The 27,634-nt window shown below is 45.3% G+C and overlaps 2 protein-coding genes across 16 annotated transcripts in view; one reads left to right on the top strand and one right to left on the bottom strand.

Annotated features, from left to right (window-relative positions):
• Nucleotides 1–74: 74 nt before the first annotated feature.
• GGT5 (gamma-glutamyltransferase 5) lies at nt 75–22,772 on the top strand. 2 transcript variants are annotated; one of them, XM_068653725.1, is made up of 14 exons: nt 75–428; nt 2,514–2,589; nt 3,011–3,302; nt 12,394–12,524; nt 14,031–14,129; nt 14,666–14,855; nt 15,393–15,550; nt 15,977–16,126; nt 16,530–16,663; nt 17,873–18,075; nt 18,500–18,591; nt 19,386–19,495; nt 19,996–20,103; nt 20,329–22,772. In XM_068653725.1, the coding sequence occupies exons 3-14, from the start codon at nt 3,142–3,144 to the stop codon at nt 20,473–20,475; spliced, it is 1,683 nt and encodes a 560-aa protein (XP_068509826.1). In that variant the 5' UTR covers nt 75–428; nt 2,514–2,589; nt 3,011–3,141; the 3' UTR covers nt 20,476–22,772. The 2 variants fall into 2 exon arrangements, with proteins under 2 accessions (XP_068509826.1, XP_068509827.1); XM_068653726.1 differs by lacking the exons at nt 75–428; nt 2,514–2,589 and having other exon boundaries at nt 2,913–3,302; nt 14,031–14,114.
• A 3,394-nt stretch (nt 22,773–26,166) lies between these two features.
• The window catches only part of GGT1 (gamma-glutamyltransferase 1), a 61,003-nt gene continuing 59,535 nt past the window's right edge, over nt 26,167–27,634 (bottom strand). For 13 of the 14 annotated variants that reach the window (XM_068701330.1, XM_068701325.1, XM_068701328.1 and 10 more), the window contains one exon: nt 26,167–27,002. In XM_068701330.1, the coding sequence (XP_068557431.1) occupies nt 26,859–27,002 (144 nt within the window). In that variant the 3' untranslated portion in view covers nt 26,167–26,858. The remainder of the gene's footprint in view (nt 27,003–27,634) is intronic. The other variant, XM_068701326.1, reaches the window with a different exon arrangement.

Below are 27,634 nucleotides of genomic sequence, written 5' to 3'. Positions count from 1 at the left end.
TATCTCTTCATGCCTAGGATCCTGGGCTGGTTATGAGGGCTGGCTTGCAACCAGCAACCAGCCTTTCTTTTCCAGTTGTCATCTGAAAACAGCTTCACTGTTGGAGGAGCAGGCTCTGCAGATGGTACCTCAGTGTGTCAGGAGCATGTTGGAATTCCAGGTGAAATTACACTGGCTCAGCGCAACGTTCTGCTGCCAAAGCAAACAGCAAGGCTCACGCTTTCTCCAGCAAGGCTGAAGGAGTGGCTGCTGCTGCCTTCAGAGGCTGGCCCAGTCCCTTCGGTCACTGGATGATGCAATCGGACATGTGCACAGTGAGAACCTCCACAGGAACCTACCTGCAAGGGAACTTCTTCCCATCTCTTCAACTCTGTCCTGATGCCCTTCGAGTCTGAGGCTCGCTGCCCATTCGGGGTTGATTGCCACCGGTAAGGTAACTGTTGCGTTACCCTTATCAATGCCCGTCCTTCAGGTGGTGAATTACTTTGAAGTTTGGTCTCAGTTGAGGAGCTGGAAAAAGATCTAACAGAACCCCAAACAGTATAAAGGACAATGTAAAAATACTGTGCCTGTTTGTTAGTTAGGAAATGGTGACTTTGTTAATGACTGCAGTTCTAATTAAAATACGCAGTAGGATATGAGATCTAGATTATTGAATTTCATAAATATAATTCAATATTATATGTTAACCATTAAATTATATTAATATGTTGCTATAACTTTATAATACCAAAATATGCTTAGCAATTTAATATAGATTAATAATATATTAAGTATTATTTATTGTGTAATCTATAATATTTATCACAATCTATTCATAATACATTTATTATAATAGGCTTTTACAGTGTAATATTAATCAATTAATATTACTGGGTGTTATTACGTACAGTTCTTATGCCTTTGATGGTATCTCCCAGAGTTTACACTGGATTTTATATGCTCCGATCTTGAATTCTTCAGTATTTTCTCATGAAAGTGGAACTCTATTGGCCTGCATACTTTTCTTTGCACTGACAACTAGACATGGAAGTGCTGTTGTAAATCTCTGCAAGTGTATCTTGGCCCCTAAGGGTCTGTAAATACCTGAACTCTTTTTCATGCAGTATAGAAAGCCCTTCACGCAGGTAGAGGAGGACCAGAAAGTCAGTGCATTACTGTGTGTGGAGATTTGTGCCAAGGCAAACTGAGCTCCCAGGCAATGACAATAAACCTGAAAGTATTAAGAAACAAATAAATAAATAGAGGTCGCAGTTCTGAGCCACCGCGTTTGAACAGCTAAGCTGTGCCTCACACGGGAGGGTTGGTGCAGACATTGCAGCGTAATAAGGCTGAAGTTGAGTATTGCACCAGTAAGAATGTAAAGGTTATGCACTGAAAGAGAAAAGGAGGCTCAGTCTTCATTCATGTATGTAAGGACTAATGGGATCGCCTAGAGGAGGCATCTGTTGGGGTAGATCGCAAAGACATCTTGCCATTTGCAGAAGTGGTCTGGGAATAACAATCTCTGTTCCCTTTCTTGCCACTTCCAGGTCTCCTCCTTGGCAGCACAAGGGTTGGTTTCCAGATACAGATGTTTGATCTGCTGAGCTGAAAACCAAATTTGAAAGAAATCTGGAGAATTAGTCTGGAGTTAATTTCTCCATAGTGTTTGATGAAAGCAAATGGGCAAAATCCACTTGAGTCTCTTGGTAGTGAGTGGCTAGGGTTTCTAGCCCTGCTATGAAAAACCACCATAACTGATGATTCTTTAAGTGCCTTAGAATAATTTCTGAAAAAATGAAACATGAAAGCCACGCAGCGACTGAGAAATATTATGAGATCAGTGATGTTTTGCAATGGGGTGAAATGAAGAGTCACATTAGAGCTGTTGCACATGCCTGTATTTGCCAAGACAGAGATGTGGAGACCAAGGAACGATTCTGCAGGGACTGTGGTTTATCTTGGACAAAACCATTTATTTTTCTTGGACTATTCTCTCTTTCCCCATATAACCTTACGGGAAGATACAGCTACAAAAAAAATGTTGTCCATCAAATCCATTTATTGAGATATCATGAAATAGTATTTTATATAGTATAGTATATTTGATACATGAAATAGTATTTAGCTATGAGATGCATTTTAGTGAGTGCAAGTTCAAAGTCTGTACTGAAATACACGTGTAAATCTGCCCAAATTAATCTCCTCTTCCCACTAATATAGCTGGAAAATGATCACAGGTAACAACCTTTATAAAGACAGCAGACAGATATGGAGCCATATGTCAAACTTTTTTAGTGCAAGAACTGTGAAACTAAGAACCAGGTGGGTCCTCTTGTGCTGTGCAGCCCATGCTGCTCATCACGGCTCTGCTAGGAATTAGGTCTGCCTGACTCAGCGGCTGTTCTCTTCCCAGGTGCTCTGGTTGCTGACTGACACATGCTGGACCTCAGAGCTTTTGGCTCTAATGTTTTGCAGAATTGCAGAAACCTACTGTCTTATTAAAGCAACTTTGTTATGCTCTTTTACAGAAGATGCATGGTGTGGACACTGGCAAGATTTACTGATTTTAAAAAAGTCATTAAGCAAGGCTTAGTAAACTATAAGGTAAAGTAAGAGCAAATATGAAGCTTTGAGCTTTGTATTTCATATGTGCTTAGCTTTTACTTCTTTGGGTAATCTGACAGAAAGAAAATCCCCCAGGTGCAATGTACGATTGATGCGGTGATTCACCATTCAGGCTACCTTTGCATTGTGGTTTGCTCTATGTGGCAAGAATATGAAGGCAGGAAGGCTGCCTGAAGCCAGTAAGCAGTGTGGAGATTTCACTCTGAAGTGCTCCAGCAGTGAATGTGTTAAACATTTTCATCAGAGTCATCAGAGACTAAAAAAAAAAAAAAGCAGGGGGATTTGCCAGAAGAAGTTTAGTTTATAAAAGGGAGTGAAAAGACTCTCACATGTCAGAGCAGGACAGAAGTACACCATTTCCTTTTTATTGTTTTTTAATCTTAAAAAGTATAATTCTCAGTCACAGGGGGCAGAGCCCACTTCAGTGAGACCTCCCGCCCAGAGCAGCTCTACTTCCACCCTGAGCAAAGCAGGCGCCTTTGCAAAAGGAGTGAAAGCATCCCAGCTGCCTCCGGCAGCCTACGAACAGACATGTCCACAGGAAGGATCTGTTGCCTCGTGCTGCTGACCCTCGGGGTGCTTGCCGTGGTGGTTGTGCTCGTGGTCATCCTGACTCAACCTGGGTGTGGTTCTCAGCACTACCTGCACGGTGCCGTGGCTGCTGACACCGAGACCTGCTCTAACATCGGCCGGTATGTACACAGACCTCTCCATTTGTCACTTTGCCCCTTGCGTACGTCATGGGCTTGGACGGGCAGACAGGCACACATGCTGAATATGGGAGCGAGCTGGGTTTCTGCTCCATCCCTACCCGTGGGGCTGAGGAGCAATGCTGCTCCCTGGGTGCTTTCTGTCGGCAGTGGAGCAGCTCAGGGAGCAGATGGAGACCTGTGTCTGCAACTGATGCTTATCTTAAATATCTAATGTCACATAAGTGGCCTTTGGGAAGGTACAAATATTTACAGTATACAGATGCAAGGTTGTTTTTAACAGGGGAAGCAGGAAATTAACTGATTACTTCATGGTGGTAAGTTGGAAATCATCTAAGGAAGAAGTGAGAGGAGCTCACAGAGAGCTGCAGCCAGGCTTCAGCAGAGGCAAGGAAAACAGGCACACTGAGTGAGTAAAGGGGAGTGGGCAGCCCAGCCCTTAGGGTGTGCATTTCTGGACCAAAGCCTGCAGCAGGTATATCTGCTATCAGGAAATACACTGTATTGGAAAGCAAAGAGTAGGCTTAATTGAAAGTCAGCTGAGACAGCATAAGTACAAAAGACATACTTACATTGCTTGGAAGGAAAGATATAGACATAAGAAAATCCTCCAGCTGCCCAGGTTGCAACACTTCAGTTTAACAACTTTTATAACAAGTTTTCTCTCAAACATTTTAACTCTTACTTTATTATTTTACTAGTGCTGTTGCTTCGATTCTTTAACACTTGCATACATGAAAGTAGAAGGAAGGAACATTAAACCTTCACAGGCTACATGGATGCTGGAGCTGTATGCTCTGCCTTGAGGCTGGAGGAGTGAGACAAGAGCCCATGTCTTTGTACCACACTTGCCGTGTTCCACGTGTGGTTTGTGCAGTGACATGCTGACACAGAAGTTGTGAGTAGCTGTGTATTGTGGCTATATGGGTGTCAAGAAATGAGATTTTTTTTATGCTACACCACAAGTTAGTTCCTCAGAGGAAAAAAGGAAGGATCTTTTAAATTAATAGTAATAAAAATAGAGAAAACTATCAGACTACTCAAAGAATCTGCTGGAGAAATTGCAGCAGTTTGTAGCTATTGCAGTTTTTAACTTGAAGTAGTGTGGAATCAGCTGGAGGGCACTGAAATGAGAGCCACAGAAATGTGTAATCAAGTCAACATCTGAGATGCTGTGGCTACCTGGCTACTGCTGCTGGGCAGTCGTCTGTCTCCTTCCCATCTCTCTGCAGGAAGCTCCACCTGCTTCTGTAGCCTCAACCATCGCTGTAGCTGCACCTTCCGCACTTGTGCTGGAAAGGTCTGTGGAGTCCCTCTGGTCTGACAGACCACCTTAGCTTCTCTACAGATAGTTCACCAGTGATCCCCTCAAAATTCTCTCCTTGCCCCAGCTTCCCATCACACAGTTTTTCCCCTTCTCCCCAGCCTGAACATCACATCCTGCTGCTCCAAATAGATCATCTCTCTCTACCTGTCCTGCCAAGTGCTCTGGATCTCCCCAGCCAAGTCCATTCTTCTCCTTCACCTTGGCTCTAGACACATCTTCTGCTTGCTGGTTAGCTCTACTCTGCTTTTACACTGCTGTGCCCCTGCTTTGCACATTCAGACTTTCTTGGGAACCTTTGTGCTCATTTAATGGTGTCCATATGCTTGGAATAAACCAGATTTATGTGCTCTTCTCCCTGTTATTGTTCCTTCAATGGACCATAATAAAAAGAAAATGGTTCGTACATGTTCGTCTGCAGCAGAGCTTGTGATTTGGCTGACATCTACACTTTTCTTTGTCACTGTCCTATTTCTTTCTTTGTCCCCACTGGCCCACAGTGGTAACTTACAAGGAAAGGACGTCTTTTCGTTGGGGGAAGCGTACTGCATGCTCTATATGGTGTGTGGTCTTGTTCATTTTCCCCCAGGCCTTTCTGTGGTGTTATATCTCTATGTCTCAGCTATCTCACGATAGTCACCACTGAATTAATTCTCACAGCAGTGGGGGAGAAAATGATGTTATCTCAGCTGTATAAGCAAGGAAGCCTAACACAGAAATAACACTGCATGGATGCTGCGTGAGAGTTGCTTTGACCATGGTTTCTGCCTTTCAGAGAGCAGCACATGGTGCTCAGCGTATATCTGTCAGTGATGTCCCCTGTGCCTGTGGGGTGAGGGCTTCTGCAGGCCTGCCCCGTGGGTCTGCATGGGAGCACCAGATGAGGAGCACAGAGTGTCCTCCTCCTTAATCTTGGCTGAACAAGATTTTAGCCTCACACAGGAATTCTGTCGCAGCAGAAGCAATAAAATCTAGTTTCTCAGAGCCTATATTTCTTAGCCACTGGGCCCTTCTATTGCCACCTGGGTGCTCCCACTTCATTTCCCACTTAACTTCAGCAACAGAGAGTTGGGCAAAGCCATGCATCCTCTGTGCTCAGCCCCAGCGCCTTCCCAGACACTGCCCAGACAGTCATTTGAGTGCTTCTGAGATTAAAACAGCACTGTTGACTCTTCTGTTCAGGAATATGTAAACTCTCAAAATCATGAGGGACAAAGCATATAAAAATAATCAATTAGGGGTTTTTCTTACTAAGAACTGTATTTAGGTCTTCACTCTTTCTGCAATTATGCAAACATTTGCAAGTTTTTACACTGTCTCTTTGGACTTGGACTGATGTAACAGCTGGGGAGTTAGGTAAACAATCATAATTGTTGAGATTGCTGCTGGCACAACAGGGACCTGTACAGCCATTCCTGAGTCCATGCTGGGCCCTTTGCTACCTGTGCTGATGCTCTCTTCTGCCTAATTGCCTCACGCCCAGCTCTGTGGCTGCTCCTTCACACATGTACCCCTCTCCCTGAGCTGGTGTTGGAGCCCATGCAGTCACTATTTTTGCTCTTCTCATCCTCCCAACTTGTGCAGCCACCCCACTTAGCCCTGCTCCCAAATTTTTCAACCCTACAGGCTCTCTTCCACCCCAGTCCTGTCTCTGCAGCTCAGCCACCTCACTCCTCTCCCATATCCTCTATGTTTGAGGCAGTACATGGCATCTCTCTTTGTTGGTCTTGTCTGGGGAGCACTGACTACCAAGGGTAATAATCATTTCCCTATTTTTTTTTCTGGGACCCAAAATCATGATAAGCAGGTGGTTTTTTTTTGTTTGTTTGTTTGTTTGTTTTTTGGAGGGGGAGAAGCTGTGCATAACCCCTGCAGTTCCAGGATGGAACAGGCTCATTTCCACTATAACTGCTGAGAAATCACAGGAGAATTAATCTACCAAAGCTAGGTAGTTCATTGTTGACCACATACATATATACACATTATATGCATATAATACACCCACATATATCTAAAATAAAAACTATGAAGTTTCTTTTTTTTTTTTTTTCTTTTTTTTCTTCAAGGCAACCAGCTTTGTCAAATTAGAGTGAATTGTTTGAACTGGAAACAAACCACTGCTGCCTTTATACGTGCACACTCAAGAGCTTTCTAACAAACTTTGTAGAGGAGTTTAAAAATAAGTAAAATAAGCAAAACAACACATTTCCTCAATCTCATTTTTGGTAATTACTGAATGCTTTTAGCGGAGACAGACATAAAGGAAAAGAGCAGCCTCCACAGCACCATGGGAAAAAAATCAGGCTTTGTGGCTTGGATATGGTAAAGCTTTAGTCAAATGAAAACCACATGTCATAATTGAACCTGTCAGCCTGCCTGCCCCACTGATGAGAGCAGGAATAATTTCAAACAGTCCCTAAAGGCAAAAGTAGAGAGAGATTCAACAGCGCTGCTTTGTCCCTGCTTTCCCGCACAGAGCCTGCAGACCCTCTCTCTGCCAGCCCCCCAGGCTGGCCCCAGCCACCTCTTTCACCCTGCAAATCCCCCCCAGCCCCCAGAAATCCATGTGGGGGATGCTCAGAGAACTTCCAGTGCAGGACGAACACAAAACCAATCACGCTGGTACAGTGCCCGAAGTTTTGCAAGTTAAAAGCAGCACCTAATCTCTAACCTACTTCCTTTTTTTTTTTTTTTAATTTAATCAAAATCTTATTTCCTTTACAAAAAAAATGAAACCCAACATTTTCTGCTGTCCAATTTGCTGTGAGTTGTCATTAGCAGTAATGAGATTTTGGGGGCATCACATGCTCTGCGTTGGCTTAAGGGTCTGCCATTTAATATGTAATTTTTGTGCTCTTTTTACAGAGCTTTTAATTGATATACCGAGAACTGAACCTCTTGCTCTAAGAGCAATAGTTGTCTTTTAATGAGTGGGATGATGGGTTGGGGAAGACACCTCAAGATGCTTGGGGAACCTTGCCACTCTAATTCATTAGTACAAGAAGGAGAGCAGGGAACAGATTCCCCGCTCCCGTTTGCTGCTTTTTCTTAATTTGTGCTCAGCTGTCATCTTCAGGTTTGGGTTTTCTATCTCTGGAGATGGTGTTTGTGTATCCCAGGGCTATGTAAGGTTGAGCTTTCTGAAATCTTTATGCAACCCTTTTGGCTCCGTGCAGAAAGTGAGCAATCTTGGGAAGCCTCCAGCGTCATCATCCTTGTTGGCAGGTCCTGTGCCAAACTTGCTATTGGCTCATGAATTGCAGTGCTGAATGAGGTCGGGCCCTTTGCTGCAGATGGTTTTACTGCTAGAGATTGGGGACCGAAAGCAATATTATGCAACTGGTGAGTGTGCCTCAGTAATTTGTCCTCATGTCAAGAAGCCATGAGGAGGCAGGAGGCAACTGCCCTGGCAGCAAGCCATACCCAAAGCCACCTTCACCTCTAGCTCTGAGCCTCTTGTTCCTACCTGGCAACGGAGGAGGCATTTTCCATCAAAAAGCTTTACATACTCTGTCAAGACGCTGTTTGAACTCTGCCAGCCACTACTCTGCATCCATTTGTTTCCCAAATGGCAGAAGCAAGAGCCAGCATGAGAACACGGAGAAATTCAGGAAAACTGCTCATTCCCAGCAGTATTTGCTGCAGAGAGGCGAGCTGACCTGACCTGGCCCAGCAGCCACCTCTGGTCCCACTCCTCCAGCGTAGCCTAGCACGAGCCCTGGGAACTGGCATCCTCTGGAACAGTGACCCGCCTGGGGGGCCGCGCGGTGGGAGGGTGAGAACTTAACAGTCGGATTTTTTTTTCCCTGGGACACTATTCAAGGAAGAGGATCTGCTGCAAAAACCCTGTTCAGTGATGGCTCAGCAGCATTTCTGAAAAATCTTTATATCCCAAAGGATTTGTTTTCTCTTCTTCTTGTGTTTTAATCACTTTAAATTGGCAGCTGACCCCTTTTTTATAGAAACAGCTGTTGCTTTTGCTCTTCATAAATCTTAGGCAGGCAACTCTGATGCAATTAATGGGTGGTCTCATCCCAGCCCCCAGCTTTTTTTAGTAGAGAGAAAAATATATATATAATTTAAAACTTAAGCATTTAAAGTGCATTTAATATGGCATCAGGGCTCCTTCTAGCTGAGCAGTACTGCAGACTTGGTCTACAGCCCAGCAATGCTCATCTTTCTTGTGGGCGGGGTGTGAGGAAAGTACCAGTATTCACCCTTCCTGGGCAGGTGAAGCATTGTTTCAGCGCTGCTGGAGCTGGAATTGGTTGTTAACATCCTCTTCTTTAAGGACACACCATTTCTGCTCCTATCTTTAGGAAAACACAGCTAATGGCCAAACCCTAAAGCTGAAACTATGTGGCAGGAAGGATATTGGACAAAATGCATTGTTATCAGATCTTGTCAGCTGTAGTGCTAAGATGTCTCTAGAGATACCTGATGAGGTACCAGACTTTGCTTGAAGGGTTATGTGTCTCTCTGGGGTTTTGCATTATAATTAAACAAGTTGTAGCAGTGATCCAAATGAAGGAAGCAACTGAATGGGACAGGGGGTACTCCACCACTCCGGCAGGCTGAGACAGACATAATGGCCCTAAATTCCCCAGGCATCACTTCCAAGTAAGTGGCAGAGCTCTGGCTGAATGCAGACATGGGAAGCTGAGTGTGACATGCCAAGAGCCAGCTCAGAGAACATTTTTCCTTGTCTTTCAGTCATCAGAGAGGCTGGAGGGGGAATGGGAAGCTGCTGAGACTGGGGTCCAGTCTGCAGGTAGCAAAGTGTGGCTATGGGCCCTGGACTCTGCTTTGATCATGGGAACACACACCAGGCTTCACAGGTAGAAAAGCAAAGCAGCTCAAAAGAAGTCTTGTTAATAACTGTGACCAGGATTTGGCTTTACCCTTGCCGGGATCAGTGGCTTCTGATCTTGAGCTAAATGCCTGACTGTTAGGCTTCTTTTTCCTTATCTCTTCTGTGCTGTGGGACCCAGGCGTGCTGAGATGTCAGTGACAAACTCGTCAGGCATGTGCATCTCCCCAGAGTCTGGGAAACATCAGTGGTGTTTGAGCTCTCCCAGAAGCGTCTGTGTAACCTGGTGCTTCCTGCTAGACTGTGGGGAGCCGATATAATGCGTGGTTTGGGGAAGAAATCTCAGCTTTCTATGGGGAACAGTGCTTGCTGGCAAAGGAGCAAGCCCAGCATCACACAGCCCATCCCATACTGAGCTGTTCTCAGGTGCTGCACTCGGGTCTAGCAGGTGGGAAGCCGCAGCTCTCCATTCCATGGGGCTCGCTGAAATGCAGCAGGCACCTCACCTGGAAAGCCCTCCTTCCCTCGGGCAAGAAACTGGCCTGAGTGCACATGGTTAGATGTGATATCTGCTACCAGAGGTGACAGCGACAAACAGCTGCTCTGCAGTAGACAGGAACATAAAGCACTTTCAGATCGTCTGGAAATTCTGGTTTTCTTGTCATCATGTTTATATTGCAGAGTGTGCTTAGTGAGAGGTAGTGACCAAGAACAAAGCAAAACATGCTTTGCTTTTCTGTGAAAAGGTGTCCCTGTGTTGCCTTCTGGCGTTGTTTCTGCTCTGTGTTGCAGTAACACCAAGGAGTCACAGCCAAGAATCGGGGCCCCGCTGCGCGAGGCACAGACAGGAACAATAAAGACCATCTCTGGCTTTCTGTCATGCTGAGGCACTCACAAAGCCACATCCTGGGCACGACCCATCTGAAAACTATTGGGTCAGCTGGCAGGATGGAGCAATTGAGAGCTAACAAATAAGCACTGGGCCATGCCAGGCAGGATGTGTCCATGCTGGCAGTGCTGCTGAAGTCCACTGGCCAATGAATGTCTTCTCTCACTTGCTCCTTGATGCTCTGGGGGATTTTGTGTCCCTTTCATCAATGGCAGTTACAGTCCAGGTCTCAGCTACTTGAAAGCCTTCTACTTTAGCAGCCAGACAGACCTTTTCTGCTGAGACTGGCACCTCTTCTGTCCTCACTGACCTCAGTGAGAGCCAAAGGCACAGCTGCAAGCTGGAGTTTACCTAGCTTGTGTTATTCTGCCTCTGTTTCTGAGTGGGAATGTTGGAGGAAAGGAGCACGGATAAGCTCATGTTAAGAAACTCTCCGGTTTGGAATGCCTTGTCCATATGGCACTACATTCGCCGTAGTTAAAGGGTATTTAGCCCACACTAAACAAGTATTTGGGAACACCACATGATTTTAGCATAATCTAGAGGCTGGAAACAGGCCATCTAGGTGCACAAATATTAAATGAATATATTAATTGTTGCTACCCTTTGGAGTAGCAGTGTAGCAGGCATATGGGCATAACCTGCGGGCTCTGGGGAGCACTGTCCTGGGCCGGTGTAGTGGTCCTTCTCCTTTCCACTCTTTCCCCAGCTTTCTAACATGCTTCCAGGGCCTTCTGTGGCATAGCCCTGAGCCTCAGTCACCATTTTCAGGGCGACAGCCAGGGAGCAGCTTGCTGCTAGGAGGTTGAAAGCTGTTCAGAACCACAAACAGAAAGCCCCGTGGTTCCCTACGGTTTCATTTCTTCCCATTTGTCCCCATGCCATTTCCTCGCAGGCAGCCGTTCCAAGGGCACTTAAACAAAGGAAAGGCACAATCAGTGTGTCTGTGGGCAGCATCCTGTTCGAAGCGCCTGCAGGTCCCAAAGACATCAATGGCTGTAAAATAAACAGCGGTGCCTGTGTGTGCTGTGTTCTTGTCACAGCCTCTGGGAGCAGTTACTCTCCTCTTAATGAACTATTCCACTTTCCCTTCTGGATTTGTCAAAGCAATGCTTCAACCTGAGCGGTCAGAAACCTTCCTAGCAAATAGCAGGGCTGGCTACTGGCAGGCTGCATGAGGAAACCCCACCCCACCCCATTTCCACTGCAAGGAAAAGATTTTTTTTTAATGGTTGTTCTTGAAGGACAGTTTGTTGAGACACGTTTCTCTAGCAGGAACAACTGCATGAGGCTGCCTTAATCCCGTGGGTGTTCTTTGGGGTGGCTGTGCCTAGGCAGAAACTTTTTTTTTCTGCTTGTTTGGTGTTTTTTTTTTTTTTTTTTTTTTTTTTTTTTTTTTTTTTTGTTGTTGTTGTTTGTTTTTTTTGTTGTTGTTGTTGTTGTTGCTGTTGTTTTTTTAATTTGTTTGTTTGTTTTTGGTTTTTGATTTGTGGATCTGTGGGGAGGGAAAGGGGATTATTGTACTGATATCCCATAAGCCCAAGACACATTGTGGGAGCAATGAAGTAAGGCTTCAGTTTTGTGCTGAGATGTTGAGTCTCAGGAGTTTCCTTCACACAGACCCATCACTCCTGCTTCTGAGCCCCTGGCCTGTTGACCAGCATATGCCTTTTTAGTGGGGATGGTAGGTGTGGTGCCAGAAATGAGTTGTTTGGCTCCCAGCATGTGCAAGGCTCTTCCCCCTGCAGTGTGTGTCCTCCCATGTCTGGGAGCTCCTTCCTGTCCCCTTCTGTCAAGAGCATTTGGGAGTGGATGCAGTTCCCTCTGTCCCATGACTCCTTGCCCATAGGCAGACCAGCCTCATGCAGCTGTGGCCCCAGCTGCCTTTCCCTCCTGGAGATGCTCTGTTCCTTCCCACTGAGTTTTCTTTCCTGCTCCCACAGTGGAATGCTCTTTTCCACGCTCTCCAACCCCACATAGATATCAACAACTTTCTCCAAACACTGGCTGCTCATGTCAGTTGGCTTTTTTTCCTCCCTTTCTACCACAGGGACATCCTGAAAAGTGGAGGCACAGCTGTGGACGCTGCCATCGCTGGTTTGATCTGCACGTCGGTGATGAACCCTCAGAGTTCAGGCCTGGGTGGCGGGGTCGTATTTACTATCTATAATGCCAGCACAGGTATGGGCCAGCCCTGGACGCTCCATGGTGCCTCGTCTTCTGCAAACACCTAGCTGCCATGTCAGAATCCTTCATGTTCTCTGAGAGATTTATATATATATATATATATATAAATATATATATATATATATAAAAGCTCCATTGAAAACCACACAAAATGCGCTTTCGCTCTTAACCCAAAGCCCTGATTACAGGAGCTATCCTGAGAGCTTTCCATAAGCAGAGCAGGACTGAAGAGTACAGCTGTTCACAGTGAGAACATGTGGTGGTGGGGAAGCAGCTTTGGATTTCAAATGAAATGACTTTGTCCCTTCTTCACCTTGCAAAGAAATTATATTTCAGTGTCATACAGCTGACCAGTGCAACAAAGTGTGAACGGTGCTGTCCGAGCTGCCACTTGGGGGGAGCACTGCCATGGAGGCAGGTAGGAGCAGGGAAAGGTGCGTGTGCTGGCAGAGCAGGCAGCAGCCTGGGGCTGTCGTTGCCTCAGCTCAGCCCTTGGCTGGGATTTCAGAACTTTGTCCTGCACCAGCAGCTCAGGCAGCACCAGCTGCTGGGGGGGGGAGCTCCTCACACTGCCATCACTGGCGTGTGTTGGACTTCCCACAGCAGCACTTCCTGCCCTGTGAGATGCATCTTCCTTTTGAAAATCAAAATCTAGCAATTTGCAGGGTCTGCTGGAAGCCTTTCCATGTTTGCCTTAACCCCTAGTGCTATTGTGTTCCTGCTTTTATGTTTTTAATGTTTTGTTGTTGTTGTTTTTAAACGGCCTTGGCTACTACAAGCCCCCAGAGCTTATAGATGTTGATAGCCAAATCAACAATGGGCACAGTAACAATATCATAATTTTAAAAACCCTTCCAAATAGTATCAGAGAGTCATGAGTAGAAATTCTTGCGTTTATCTTAAGCAATAGCATAATTTGGCAAAGCACCTTTTTTTGTTTTTTTCCCTTTTGGCAGAGCCTTGTAACTTCTCCTCCTACCAACAACCCTTCTCTTCTGCTACCTGAATTATGCTGCTGCACAGAGCCTTGCATGGCCATGCATGGCTCACGTGTTTGGTACAAGTAGCACCATGGATTCCTGCAGCACAGCTGGCTCTGTGGCCTGAGACACAAAAGGAGAGATAGAAGGCAGAGAAGGAGGAGGAACAGTTAGACGCGAAATACAAGAATATATTGAGTGTTTCTTTTTTCCTTTCAAGTTTCCTGATACATAGAGGTTACAAACATGATAACCTTAACTTGCCATCTCTTGGAAAATAGCTAACCACCAGGCTCATGTTTTGTCTCTGACACATCCCACCTGTACAAGAAGTGCAGGAAACTGCAAGTCAGCTGTGAAGCAGCATGGCCCAGCTGCCTGGACACAGGCACTGGCCTTGTCCCTGTACCTTTGGTGCCTCTAGGCAGGCACTGGTCAGTCTGCTGAGCTGACCCAACACATGAGGTTCACCTGCCTTCAGGAAGAGTCTGTTACGCATTTCTCCCTGCTCTTTTTCTAGGAACAGTTGAGGTGATTAATGCCCGTGAAACAGTCCCACAAGGGTTTCATCATGATTTGTTTTCTGGCTGTTCTTCTCCCATCGGTAAGAAACAGGTCTGTGTGCCCTCATAGTGTGTGGTGGGGGCACAAAACTCAGGGTGGGGGAACTGGGGACCTTGCTGTTTGTCTGAAGTCCTGTTCAGTTACCTGTGTTCTTCCTGGACTGATTTTTGAAAAACACAAAAAATGAAGTCCATAAAATTCCTGTTTAGTAGTAAAATTGGCATCCAGGCACCACCAAGGGAGTGGGGAGCAGATCATGAGGAGAAATCACTACGTAATTACTCTTCACAGGAAGTCTACATTCCAAGATCAGGTTTCCCAAAACACTCATTTCCCAGCAGTTGGTGGTGGTTTTACCTTGCTGGGCAGCTGAACTCCACCACAACCACTCTCTCACTCCCCCTCCTTAGAAGAAAAGGGGAAGAAGAAAGTATGCTGGAAAGAAAGAAAAAACTCACAGGTTGAGATAAGGACTTTTAGCAGACTTAGTTCTGCCTCTATATATCCACACTTCCACTGACATGCATTTAGAGAGGCGAAACCAACAGGCCAGTGACTTACTGGGTGTGACGCTGCCGTTCTGCTCTTCAGATTCCCGATGGATTGCTGTACCAGGAGAAATTCGTGGGTATGAAGAAGCCCATAAACGATATGGCCGCTTGCCATGGAAAGCTCTGTTTGAACCAACCATCAAGCTCCTTTCAGAGCCACTTGTTGTTTCCTTAGTTATGGACAAAATGATCCATCACCCATTGTTCTCCAAACACGGACGAAACCTGTGGTAAGTCTCCTGAATTAAACTCAAGTGTAAGGACCACTGTTCCCCCAGCTCAGACACGAAGCAGGCTGCTGCTGCAGCAGCTGCCCAGTAAATAATTGCTATGGAGAGAGAGAGAATAATTGAAATGTTCTTTTGGAAATCTTTTACTGTCAACAACTTTTTTTTTACATTTTTGGTTTCCAGTTTAGAGGGGCTTGGCATAGCAAAACTTTCTGCTAAGCAAATCTCCTCATGAGGAGGAGCTGGATGGATGTGGCTTGCCTCCATCTGTATGGAAATTGTTCCCTGACAGCAGGGTCCTGCAGCAGGCACTCATTTGGAGAAGCCAGGGTCAAAGTGTTAGTCTAATGGAGGAAACTTTGTCTAGGGTAAAACGTGCCTGGTGTTGTGGGTAGGAATCAGTTGAGAAGCATTTTTCTCCATATAGACAGAATAGCACTATCTTGGAAAGTATGCAAAATACATAAACCAAATCAACCTTGGGTAGGAAAGAGAATAAGCACATGCTGTAAACTGATGGATGTTCTCCTTTAACAGCCCATTGATATGTGATGGTCAAAGGTTTTTGAACCGTGGAGAGACCTTCAGGTGGCCAGCACTGCAGCAGACACTGAGAGCTGTGGCAGAAAATGGAGCTACAGAATTTTATGAGGGACAGATAGGACAGGCCCTGGTGGAGGACCTCAAGAAGGCTGGTAGGTAACAGCTGTATTTAATAAGAACTGACAGGCCCTAGCAATTGTCTAACGATGAGGAGGTACTTGGGGATAGCTAACACATGCCATTTACTTGTCACTTCTCCAAGTGATACCTGGCATGGGAAGGGGCCACCTTCCCCTAGCTGTTGTAATTCAGGCCCAGAAGAAGGTATGAGAGCCACGCACTTACCCACAGTGTGCATGCACTGGCTTCTCCAGTTCCCTTAGGCTTTGTGATGTCCTGGGGTCTGGCAGTAGCTGAGGACATGTGAAGACATTGTTGTGCTTGGTGGAAGAAACTCAGAATATACAGGGATGGCTCTTTAGAAATCTTACCAAGGCCCTGATAGTATCCCCATAGTACCTACCAAAAGTCTCTGTTAACATGCTAACACCAGCTGTTCCTCTGGTTTTCCACTGAAGGGTCCGTTCTCTCAATGGAGGACCTTAAGGCATACAAAGCAGAAGTGTCTTCAGCTCTGAACATTACCCTGAATAATAACACCACGGTGTTTTCTCCTCGACCACCCATGGGAGGTGCTGTGCTCCTGTTTATCCTCAAGATACTGGAAGGTAAATTCTTAAGAGAAAAGGAGCTGCAAGAGGTTTGCAAAGAGCATTGATTTGGAACAGTAAATAAATATTAGGCAGAAAGGTGAGCCACAGAGGGCCCCAAAGAAGCAGTATGATCATGCTATGCAGCAGGATGATGAGCTAGCTCATTCTTATAGTGTGTCAGCATCACCATAGCTGCTACAAAGGCCAAAAGGATACCCGATTTCTCAGGACTTCAAAAAGAATTGAAGTCACAGTGGAAAGTAGGACTCAGTTATTTCTGCCCACATCCTGCTAACGTGTAGGGGACACTTGGTAAGAACTAGGATGGGAAAACAAGGTTCATTTAAACATTTTACAAAATTCCTGAAGAAACATTACTGTGCATCTGTTAACCAAATGAATTCATCCTCCTCTTTAGGGTACAAATTTAGTAAAGCATCACTGGCAACATCCAAGGTTAAGGAAGAAACCTACCACATCATTGCAGAGACCTTGAAGTTCAGCAATATGCTGAGACCCCATATGAATGACCCAGCCTTCTCTGATGCTCAGGTGAGCTGGTAAAGTGCACAGGAGTAAGAAGTAGCCACAGACATGCACAGCACTGGCAGCCTCTTCTGCACTGCTTGACAGAGGAGCAGTCTTCTACACTTTTGTTTGTTTGTTTGCTTGTTTGTTTTCAAAATCCGCATTGTCACAAACTCATTTTAGCCTATGTGGTAAGCCATCAGGAAAGCTACCTATTGTCCAGACTATCATGCCCGCCAGCACAATGCTACAGAAACAAGCGATGCTCTGACACCCTCGTGCTTCACAGTCACAGAAGGAAAGAAATTCCTTAGAACTGTTAGTCAAGTAACATTGTTCAGCTGGCCAAGTGTTGTGGTTTGATTCCTGCCAGCAGCTAAAAGTACCACAGAGGCATGCACTCACTTTCCACAAGTGGGATGAGGGAGAGAATCAGACAGGTAAAAGTGAAACGACTCGTGGGTTGAGGTAAAACAGTTTCCTAGGTAAAGTGAAAGTTGTGTGTGCAAGCAAAGCGAAACAAGGAATTCATTTCACCACTTCCCATTAGCAGACAGCTGTTCAGCCACTTCCAGGAAAGCAGGGCTCATCACATGTAATGGTTTCTTAGGAAGGCAAACGCCATCATGCTGAGTGTGTCCCCACACATACTTCATTCTTCTTTTCCACAGCTTTTATTGCTGAGCACGACATCATATGGTATGGAATATTCCTTTGACTAGTTTGGGCCAGCTGTGCTGGCTGTGTCCCTCCCAGCCTGCTGCTGGCAGGGCAGCAGGAGAAGAAGAAAAGTCCTTGACTTTGTGTAAGCACTATGTAACAGCTAAAACATTGGTGTGCTATCAACAGTTTTCATCAAAAATCCAAAACACATCATCATATGAGCCTGCATGAAGGAAGTTAACTCTATCCTAGCCAAAACCATGATAACAAGGCAGAGGTAGGGTTAGGCTGTTTGGTTTGGATGCAGTTTCTGTTCCATGGTAGGCTGGTGCTCACTTGCCTGATAAAGAATGTGCACATGGTCACGTTAATGATGAGGTGCCTTAGTATTGAATTTATTTCAATTTCTGTGATGAGACTGGCGTGAGAATTCAAACTAGAGCTAAACACTGCCAGTGTAGGCCTCAGAGCTTTGACCTTGGAGCTGAATCCCCCAGGCTCCAGTGTGTCCAAAGACAGACATGCTTGTGCTTTTGTGATACTGGCTCAGTGTCCTTGCTGTGATTGCAGGTGACTGCGGCGACCCTGCTGTCTGACGAGACCGCTCGCCACGTCAGAATGAAAATAAATGCTTCTGGTGACCATCCACTCAGCTATTACAACTTGTGGGAGTCCACCTACAACCACAGATATAAAAGTATGGGCACAAGCCACATCTCTGTGCTCGCTGCAGATGGCAGTGCTGTGTCTGCCACCAGTACCATCAACTACCCGTGAGTAGCCAAGGGCCTGGTTTTTACTTGAGTAACATAGGTCTTGTATCAGGCTCGCAGGGTATCTGCAAGGGCTGCTTAACAGAAAAACAAAACAAACAAACCCCACCAACCCTTGGGCTTCACTGCTTTAGACAGTTTCTTGCTTGTGAATGCTTTTTTCATGTGACAGCGAAGGTCTTTCAGAATCAGCCCAAGGCAACATCACAATTGACAAACGTAACTTGCCAAGCTCTGTGGGTTGGGCAAATCCCCACATCTCTGGCTGCAGCACAGCAGCACAAATACCTTTTGAACACCTTAATTAAGGTGGCTGCAGCCTGGCAGAAAGGAGGGGTAACGCCAGAGGGTGTCACATTTGGCTAGTATCATCCACAATGAGTGAGCACTGGTCACTGAAAGGCTACTTCCTTCCTCCCTGCAGGTTTGGCTCCTTTGTGTATTCTAACCGAACTGGGATCATTTTAAATAATGAACTTGCTGATTTCTGCATAGTGAACAGAAGCATTAAGCCAGGTGAGCATTCTGAACTTCAACATAAAACACAAGGCCAGGAGATGGAGAATCATGGCAGGAAACTGGGCAGGGACTATCTACACACTGTAGGTACTTTTTTATTTTTTATTTTTTCCCTAAGTTAGTATGTTAGCAAAATTGTTTCATACTAACAAAGGATAAAGTCCTGTAGTGTGTCTGTGTCTATTCATGCAGTTACATGAAAATGTGAGTTTTGGCTTCTGATGATGGAAAGCAGAGATTTAAAAAAAAATTGCAGAAGCTTTTCATGGATGGACAGGGAAAGTACGGAACAAATAAAGAAACCACTATTAAGACAAACTAGCTGATTTTTAGGCCTCTATATGAAAACACCTGCAGTTACATGCACAGTCAGGAAAGGCTTACACTGAGTTCTGTAGCACAGTACAGAGGCAGTGCTTTGTGAAATAAGCTGTCCCTGATGGAAGCTCCCTTGGGTTTGCAAATAAAAAGGACATCAGTACTGCAATTGATAATTGCTGCTAATTGTTCCTTATCTGGGTCTGATGAACTGCAGCAACTCCTGCGTATGCTGCAGGGTGCACCAATAGGTGTTTCCTATTTAACCTGCACCATAAAGGAGCAGTTTCTTGTGAGATGGAGTCTCAGCACAAGGAATTTAGATTTTGGGAAAACATGGACTTCTTGAGGAATGAACAGCAGCATGGTTCTCCATGGGGAATGCAAGAAGAATGAGGTAGATAAACCTGTGTGTCCCTCCAGTGCTCTCACCAGCCACATGGGAAGAATAAGACTTTCTGCTTCTGCTCTAGGAGAGAGGCCTCCCTCAGCAATGGTGCCATCTATTCTCATCTCCAAGACGGGAGACATGCTGGTGATTGGAGGAGCAGGTGGAGCCCGGATTATCAGCGCCACTGCTATGGTGAGTGAACAGGTACTGCACAGTGAGAGCTTTCAACAAGCAAGCAGAACACACACATAACTTAATGAAATAAATCAGTTTGCTGCTGTTAGTACTGCTAAGTAGAAGGCAACAGTGAAAAGAGCCTGCTGCAGAGTCATTCTACCCTCGCCTTCTTGCTTTTAGCATTTCTGTGGCAAAGGGAGGGGTAGGTTTAGCTCTGCTGTTGCATTGTACTTCAGTCAGGAGGGACCAGGAATGGAGAAGGTGGAAGAACCCACAGCAGCCACCACCTCTTTCAGCCATCCCAGACTTCCAGCCACGGTCAGTCCCACCTGCTTTTTCTACTGTTGGTCATCATGAAGAAAGGATACTTGGGCTAGAGGGACTTCTTATAGTCCAGGTTTGCACAATCCTTCTGGCAGGATTTGGTCTGGATTTATACCAGTTTGGAAGAAGGCAACATGTGACCCAGGTTTTTATTCAGTATCTCCAGTGAGTGTGGGATTTGTTCACTGCAGGCTGTTATAAACAAGCTGTGGTTTGGCTACGACTTGGAAGATGCCATTTCATCTCCCATCATGCATATTATCAATGGCAACATCTCATTTGAGGAACACTTCAGTGAGGTGAGTGGCCTCGTTTGTATCCTCTTGTCTTCTCCATCTGATGGGAAGGAGCTAGCTTCTGTAACGCTCCTCAGTAATCTGTATTTTGCTTCTAGCTAACCTCCTTCTTGCTTGAATCTTCCTCAACCTGACCCTGTAAACATATCCTTCATTTCCGCACCCGGCAGAACAAAGACCTCAGGCCTATGCCCATTCACTCCATTTTCTCTGCTCTACTCCCCACAGGATGTTAGGAATGGCCTGCTGAGAAGAGGACACAAAGCAATGAAAGATCAATTTGCATTGAATGTTGTGCAGGGAATTTCAAAGGAAGGAAAATGCATCTCTGCTTACTCTGATAAAAGGAAGATGGGGAAATCGGCTGGTTATTAGCAAGAAATCCCACCACAGTTCTATTGTAGTCAAACCCACAGGAGATAACTACTTTGAGAACATGCTTTGGCATGCCAATATTGCCTGTTCCCATCAGGATGCCTCCCAAAGTGTGGGCAAACTTGTGATTACACCTAGCGCCAGGAGACTGCAAGTCACCCTCAGGCAATACAAGGACAGGTCAGCCAGCCTTGTTTAGAGCTACACACTCCATTACTTACACAATATATGGAACAATATATCTCTTGAGCAGATCAGCTATTCAGACTAAGATAATAGAAGGTGCAAAAGGAAACTAGGTCCAAAACTCACTGGGAACACTGCGAAATGACCCAGCTGTATCTTCCGTTCCTGCTGGAGAGTAGAGTTGGTTTCTTTCAGGCTGTTGCTATGCTAAGCTTCCTATTACTGGAGCTCAGCAATATGAAGTAACTATTTTGGTTATAAGGATTATAAGAAGTGTCTGTGGGATCAGGATTATAAAATTGTATGCATCCAGACTTTGAGAGTGGGTTTGGAATGGGAAGAGAGCAAACCGCCACACAACCCTTTTGGTTTTCCCATCCAGAGGAGCCCCTACTTTTCCCAAAGGTGGCAGATGAAATCAGTGCACCGTAACACAAGCCTGCTGCTATGCATACTCTGCCTTGAGGAAGCGATGGATGCCGTGAGCTCTGAGTAACTGTGCTGAAGCTCCATTCAACTTTGTGTACTGGTTACCATGAGAATAAGCCTCCCATGGGGCAATGTGAATTTGGTGCTCCTGGGAGGGACAGGCCTCAGCTTAGCTTCCCAAAGGCACCTCTGCCTGAGGTAAGGGGAGGCCCAGTCTGCGCCAGTTCTTCCTCCTCAATGCCTGCAGAAAATAACTTGTTTGGGAAGGCAGATGAGGATAGCAGTGGAAAAAAATGTGCTGTTTTTGGAAGATTTATAACTTAAAAATGCAAAGGATAAATAATGTGAAGACTTCTTTTGTAGCCATGAGCTTTGCCTGGCCAGGCAAACACCAAAACCGTTGAGAAGTGGTGCCGTGCTGTCAAACAGTCTCAAAACACTCTTCTCCCATGGCCTAAGGAGATGCTCCAACTCCTTGTTTACCACAACTAGTCTCAACTGTTCCCTAAAGATTACAAGGATAAAATACTACAGCTATTTAAGAGACAGAGACAATGTCAGAGAGCACTAGCAGAGCCCTCCCCTTCCACATGTTTGTTCTCAGCTCCCACGTGGCCCATAGTATTCCTAGTACACAAACAAATAAGCTTCATCTGTATACAGAATATATATATATATATATATATATATATATATATTTGTTCATTTGGAGGGGGTATCTTTTTTTTAACCATATTCAATTTACATAATTTGCCTAAATTTTCTACTTTCATTAATGACTCCTTTACCTCAGCTACCAGTTCCTGGATGCATTAGTTCTGTTGTCAGAAATAGCACCCCAACTGCAGAGCTGTTACAGGGGAAATGCTTGTGGGTACCAGACAACATGTAGAGCTCGCATTTCAGAACCACACAAACTAGCTAGACCAGATGCTGGCTTTAGCATGAGCTGTAGTTATTTCTAGCTAGACCTACTTAGAGCTTTCAAAAAGCAACCAAGAATGGCCTGGCTAGAGACACAGTGAGTGGTTCTTCTTTCCTCAGTAAGTTTCAAGGCACTGTGCTCCATCATTTTTCACTACCAGAGAAAACAAGCCATAAAGTAACAGCTTCCTAATCCCCTTCAGTTCTGACATACCAAAGGGTAAAGCACACCTCTGTAATCCAGCTGATGCAGTCTATCATCACCTTTTCAGTGCACTATTAGCACAGCTATTTCTCACCACGAATACATGGGAATATTATCTGTAGACCAGCACTCACTGCAATTTCACTACTGTGCTATTAGCATTGAAACTGAGCCAAGTAAGCAGTTTTAAAGCCTGTCACAACTTTCATTTGCAAGACAGAAAGAAATGAGTGTGCAGATCTCTCACTGTAGCAGAGACTTCCACTCTTGGCAGCCTCACTAGCAAAACATGTGATGAGGGTGAGCATTTGTACCACCCACAGCACCTCTGCTCTTGCCCTGCCACCTCCTCAGTGCTGCTGAAACTTGTCTCCCAGCAACAGTCAAGAGTTGTCCAGCTTGGTCCCTCTCCGTTCATGGCGACGCCAACAGGAGAGCATTATTTTTCTACTTAGTCAACTTATATGGACTTTTAAAGCACCATTGTACAGATGCTCTATTTTCTAAATGAAGTTTTTAAATTATATTTTTAATAAAGTTTTTTTTAAACCTGTCTGGAAATTTCTCTTCTAAACCTGTTGCCTAGCTTAGCACACAAGCAGTTGTTTGAGAGAGTACTTTCACACAGGTGCTTTAAGCAATAAGAGCTGTTCATCCAGGAGAATCAATAAGCTGCTGGAGAAACTGAAGAACAGTGCAGAGGATTGCATATGCCACTTGTCTCTTGCAGCTTGGTTTCGGCACTTTCCTGTAGCCCTTGCCAGAGGCTGGATGAGCCTGTGGAAACTGTGGTATGACTAGGCCACAGAACAGATGAAGGAGATGAACTCCCTCAGGTATGCTCTGGATTGCCTTGAAGCACTAGAGCTTCCTTTCAAATCTGCTGGAACCAATTGAAGTGACATGTCCTTGTTGCGCTGGGTGGATGAGGGAAAGGCTGTGGATGTGGTCTACCTTGACTTCAGCAAGGCTTTTGACACCGTCTCCCACAGCATTCTCCTCAAGAAACTGGCTGCTCTTGGCTTGGACTGGCGCACGCTTCGTTGGGTTAGAAACTGGCTGGATAGCCGGGCCCAAAGAGTTGTGGTAAATGGAGCCAAGTCCAGTTGGAGGCCAGTCACTAGTGGCGTCCCCCAGGGCTCGGTGCTGGGGCCGGTCCTCTTTAACATCTTCATCAATGATCTGGATGACGGCATTGAGTGCACCCTCAGTAAGTTTGCAGATGACACCAAGCTAGGTGCGTGTGTCGATCTGCTCGAGGGTAGGAAGGCTCTGCAGGAGGATCTGGATAGGCTGCACCGATGGGCTGAGGTCAACTGCATGCAGTTCAACAAGGCCAAGTGCCGGGTCCTGCACCTGGGGCGCAATAACCCCAAGCAGAACTACAGGCTGGGAGAGGAATGGTTGGAGAGCTGCCAGGCAGAGAAGGACCTGGGAGTGATGGTGGACAGTCGGCTGAATATGAGCCAGCAGTGTGCTCTGGTGGCCAAGAAGGCCAACGGCATCCTGGCTTGTATCAGAAACAGTGTGACCAGCAGGGCTAGGGAGGTGATCGTCCCCCTGTACTCGGCTCTGGTGAGGCCGCACCTCGAATACTGTGTTCAGTTTTGGGCCCCTCGCTACAAGAAGGACATCGAGGTGCTTGAGCGGGTCCAAAGAAGGGCGACGAAGCTGGTGAGGGGCCTGGAGAGCAAGTCCTATGAGGAGCGGCTGAAGGAGCTGGGCTTGTTCAGCCTAGAGAAGAGGAGGCTCAGGGGTGACCTTATTGCTCTGTATAAGTACATTAAAGGAGGCTGTAGCGAGGTGGGGGTTGGCCTGTTCTCCCATGTGCCTGGTGACAGGACGAGGGGGAATGGGCTAAAGTTACGCCATAGGAGTTTTAGGTTAGATGTTAGGAAGAATTTCTTTACTGAAAGGGTTGTTAGGCACTGGAACGGGCTGCCCAGGGAGGTGGTGGAGTCACCATCCCTGGAAGTCTTCAAAAGACGTTTAGATGTAGAGCTTAGGGATATGGTTTAGTGGGGACTGTTAGTGTTAGGTCAGAGGTTGGACTCGATGATCTTGAGGTCTCTTCCAACCTAGAAATTCTGTGATTCTGTGATTCTGTCCTGTTCTCTGCACCCTGCGTTATACCTGGCAGCTTACATCAAGACATTATGGCTCTGCTCAGAAGCAGAAGGGGCAGTTACATTCAAAGGGGCGGGAGACAAGCAGGAAGAAGTCTTGTACCTGAACATTTAGACACATTGAATGGCCTGCAGCATACGATCTGGTTTACAGTATGAACCACACAGACACACAGAGAGCCTCAATGCAGCGTAAGCAGTAGAACGTGGAATCAAAGCAGGAGGCAGATGAGTGTGCCCTGTGTACAGGTATGTCCAATAAGATGTAAACACTAGAGCATAGGGTAATTTGCTTTAAAAATTAAAGAATGCAAGAGCAAGCCTTAGTCCTGCTTAGTTTTATAAATCAGTCCTTTGTGGTGATACCTTAAAACAAAACAAAACAATCCAGTAAAGAATTCAAATGCATTTGTAAGAGTTGTTTAAAGCAGAAGTGGTTTTAGCTGTGGTAGTAGCTGAGGTCTCCAGAAGGGAAGTCATGTAAAACAGGTTATTTATAACTGGGAAGTTTTCTGACTAGATCTCACAAATTCAGGAAGGAAAGTATGACTTCTATACGGTGAACTATTAGAAGGAGCCCAGCAGCAGTTAAGCTTGTTTCAAAATGTGTGTTTGTCCAACAGTCATTTCCCAGAAAACAGCCCAGTTTCAGAGCACATGCTTTCTGTGTTGTACATCAGACTAACTGTAGCAAGTGTAAAGTTTCAATAAGCTTATTTTGCTTTGCAATAATTTTATTTGCTTTTTTCTCAGATCTCACTTGATCAAGAAAGAGCTCAGCTGGTCCTAGGTTTAAAGGGACAAGAATTTCCAGCAAACTGGCTGATGCTGCTCCATACATGAACTTGTATCTACATGTAAGTTTCCTAAAATGCCCTGCAGAGTGCATTTAAACTGCAGCCTGCCACTGACACCCATCATGGAATTCCAAGAATGGGAAGTCACAGTTCAGTGAAACAAAGTGTACAGGTCTGGCCACAAACCAAACACATTCTTCCAGGAACACAATGACTACATTGTTAACAATCATTGTCTTAGTTCCACTGAACACATCCTCATCAGTAACAGCTCAGGAAAAAGGAGCACAGTGCACATCCCAGGGTACTTTTGGTAAAAGCCACTCGTTTTGTGGGAGTGATACAAGCAAACGTGAATCTCAGTCATAAACACTTGATTTAACCATGGTCTACCTAGTTATCACTTCTACCTTGAAACTAGACTCGCCTCAATTCCAAAAACTATTGGTTGCATGATGCCTAAAATCTTTTTTTTTTTTTCCTTCAATACATTTCTTACAAATTGACAGGAAGTTTCAACAAGGCACATAGATAATATCACTTACTGTCACCTGTGTTTCCAAGATTTCATAAACATCCCTGGAGTGTACAAATATCTGGGAACACTCATTTTTTGATCTCAGGCTAAGTTTATCTGATCTGATATATAATACGATATGATAGTCCATGCTGGTAGGTGAACACCAAAATCCACTCATGCACAGCGGCAGACACTGTTAGCTGTTCTGTATCAGAACAGATTTCTGAGAGGTCATTGTCTGATTAACTACAACTTACCTTCAAATGAGTAACTGCAGTGTTCCCTTTTTCAGAGGGTTGATTTACACAGACTCTGGTAGTCCAGGTCTGCAGTATGATGTGGTAGGAAGAAAACTGGAGAAAAATTTGTTTTGGACACTTTATCATCTTTTAAATTCATAGCTTCATCAAAGGAGTGAACAAAAGAGAAAAATCTCTAAAGAGCTTCTTTCATGCCGACTCTCACCATCCCTTTTGGCAATATCAACTGTGCAGGCAAGAAAAATATGTGGCTCCGTTTTTATTTATTTTAATTGTGCTCAGAGTTTTACAGGTAGTATCTTCCCTTTAGACCTTCTCAACAGAAATATAAGAAAGTTTGAAGCCACTTCCCAAGTTACCCATCCATCTCCATTAATCAACTGAAGTGAAAAGCAGAAACATCTTTTGTTAAAAGACATAGTGGTGAGTTTGTGAAGGTTTATCCCAGGCTAGAGCTGAGCTCACCACTGTGGCACAGATCAATTAGTTTGTAACTTAGAAAACCCAGTTCCCATGGTCCTGTAACTCCTCTACTCAACAAGAAACAAATCTCTTCTCTAGCTGTGACAGGGACACTGAAACTGTGGTAGCTGAAACTGTGCAAACAAAACACTTTCTGCAGCTTGGGTGAGCTGGACCTTCTTCAAAAACTAGGTACCCAATCTGACTTCGTGGGATGGAGAGGAGGCAGGAATCAAACTCTTCAAAGCAGAACAGATTCTTCAATGAGGTCATGTCCTGGTAGACATGTTTGTCTTAGCACACTGCTGTGGCATTAGGCATGGCTGTTGAGAACATCAGTCCCAGCTCTGTCAATAGAAGGCAAATTTGTTCTCTTTCCTGTGAGAATTCCCTGAGTTGCAGACCTAAAGGATCTTCCCCCCCCAGACACACCTCAGTGTCACTAGATCACTGACAAAAAGGAGCTGAACCAGGTCAGTAGCCTGCAGGGAAGCCACCTTTCCGGGAATCGGAGGCTGCAGCCCATCCATCATCTGTTCTGAGAATGGCTTGCACAACCGCACCGCCAGTTACTCGTGTGGTGTCATGTTTTCTCTTCTTTAGTTGTTCTTCTATACCCTGAAATGCAGAAGTGCATGAGGACAACAGGAGAAACTGCTCATGTGCTGTAGTCTGTGACCTGAATCCTCCATGACTACCCAAGCATACAGTGCCTGTATTAGGTACGTCTCCTAAAACTACATGCTGTCTCTCTTCTTCCTTCTGCTTTCTAGGATGCACTGGTTTTCAGGTGGAATTGAGAAGGTGCGGCATTTGTGGTGTTGAGTGTGTGCTCAGGTCAAAGAGCGTGACTTCAGGTCAAAGAGCATACTTGTATAATGACTGACAGCTGGAAGTAACATTTCATAGAATATCTGAGTTGGAAGGGACCCACTAGGATCATCAAGTCCAACTCCTGGGTCCCCAAAGGCAAGGTGAATCCTGCCATCAGCTCTCAGACTGACAGTGCTGCAGAGACCTTTTCTGTGAGAATATTTTCACATCTGTTCTTGGGTCCCTCTGTGAATTCTTCCTTGCTAGCTCTGCAGCAGCACTTCAGGATTTGTGAGGAGGTAGCACAACAGAACATGAGTTTCCTGAGGGTCACCTGATTTAGACTGTTTGGATGCTTCAGGCCCTGAAGCAAAATAGTATCCTTGCTGTTTTGCAAGTACTTCGAGCCAAACAGCTGGAAGAAATATAGCCTCAGT

The sequence above is a fragment of the Anas acuta genome, chromosome 17 (genome assembly GCF_963932015.1).
Source record: "Anas acuta chromosome 17, bAnaAcu1.1, whole genome shotgun sequence".
NCBI classification, from domain to species: Eukaryota; Metazoa; Chordata; class Aves; order Anseriformes; family Anatidae; genus Anas; species Anas acuta.
Note: the sequence above shows the minus strand (reverse complement) of the source record. Positions and strands in the feature narration are given on the sequence as shown.

Bases quoted from the DNA above. Each gene is read 5' to 3' on its own strand.
- GGT5 (XM_068653725.1), top strand. From the start codon at position 3,142: ATGTCCACAGGAAGGATCTGTTGCCTCGTGCTGCTGACCCTCGGGGTG. The intron at 18,076-18,499 runs GTGAGTAGCCAA...TCCTCCCTGCAG, and splicing joins ACCAGTACCATCAACTACCC to GTTTGGCTCCTTTGTGTATT. The intron at 18,592-19,385 runs GTGAGCATTCTG...CTTCTGCTCTAG, and splicing joins GAACAGAAGCATTAAGCCAG to GAGAGAGGCCTCCCTCAGCA.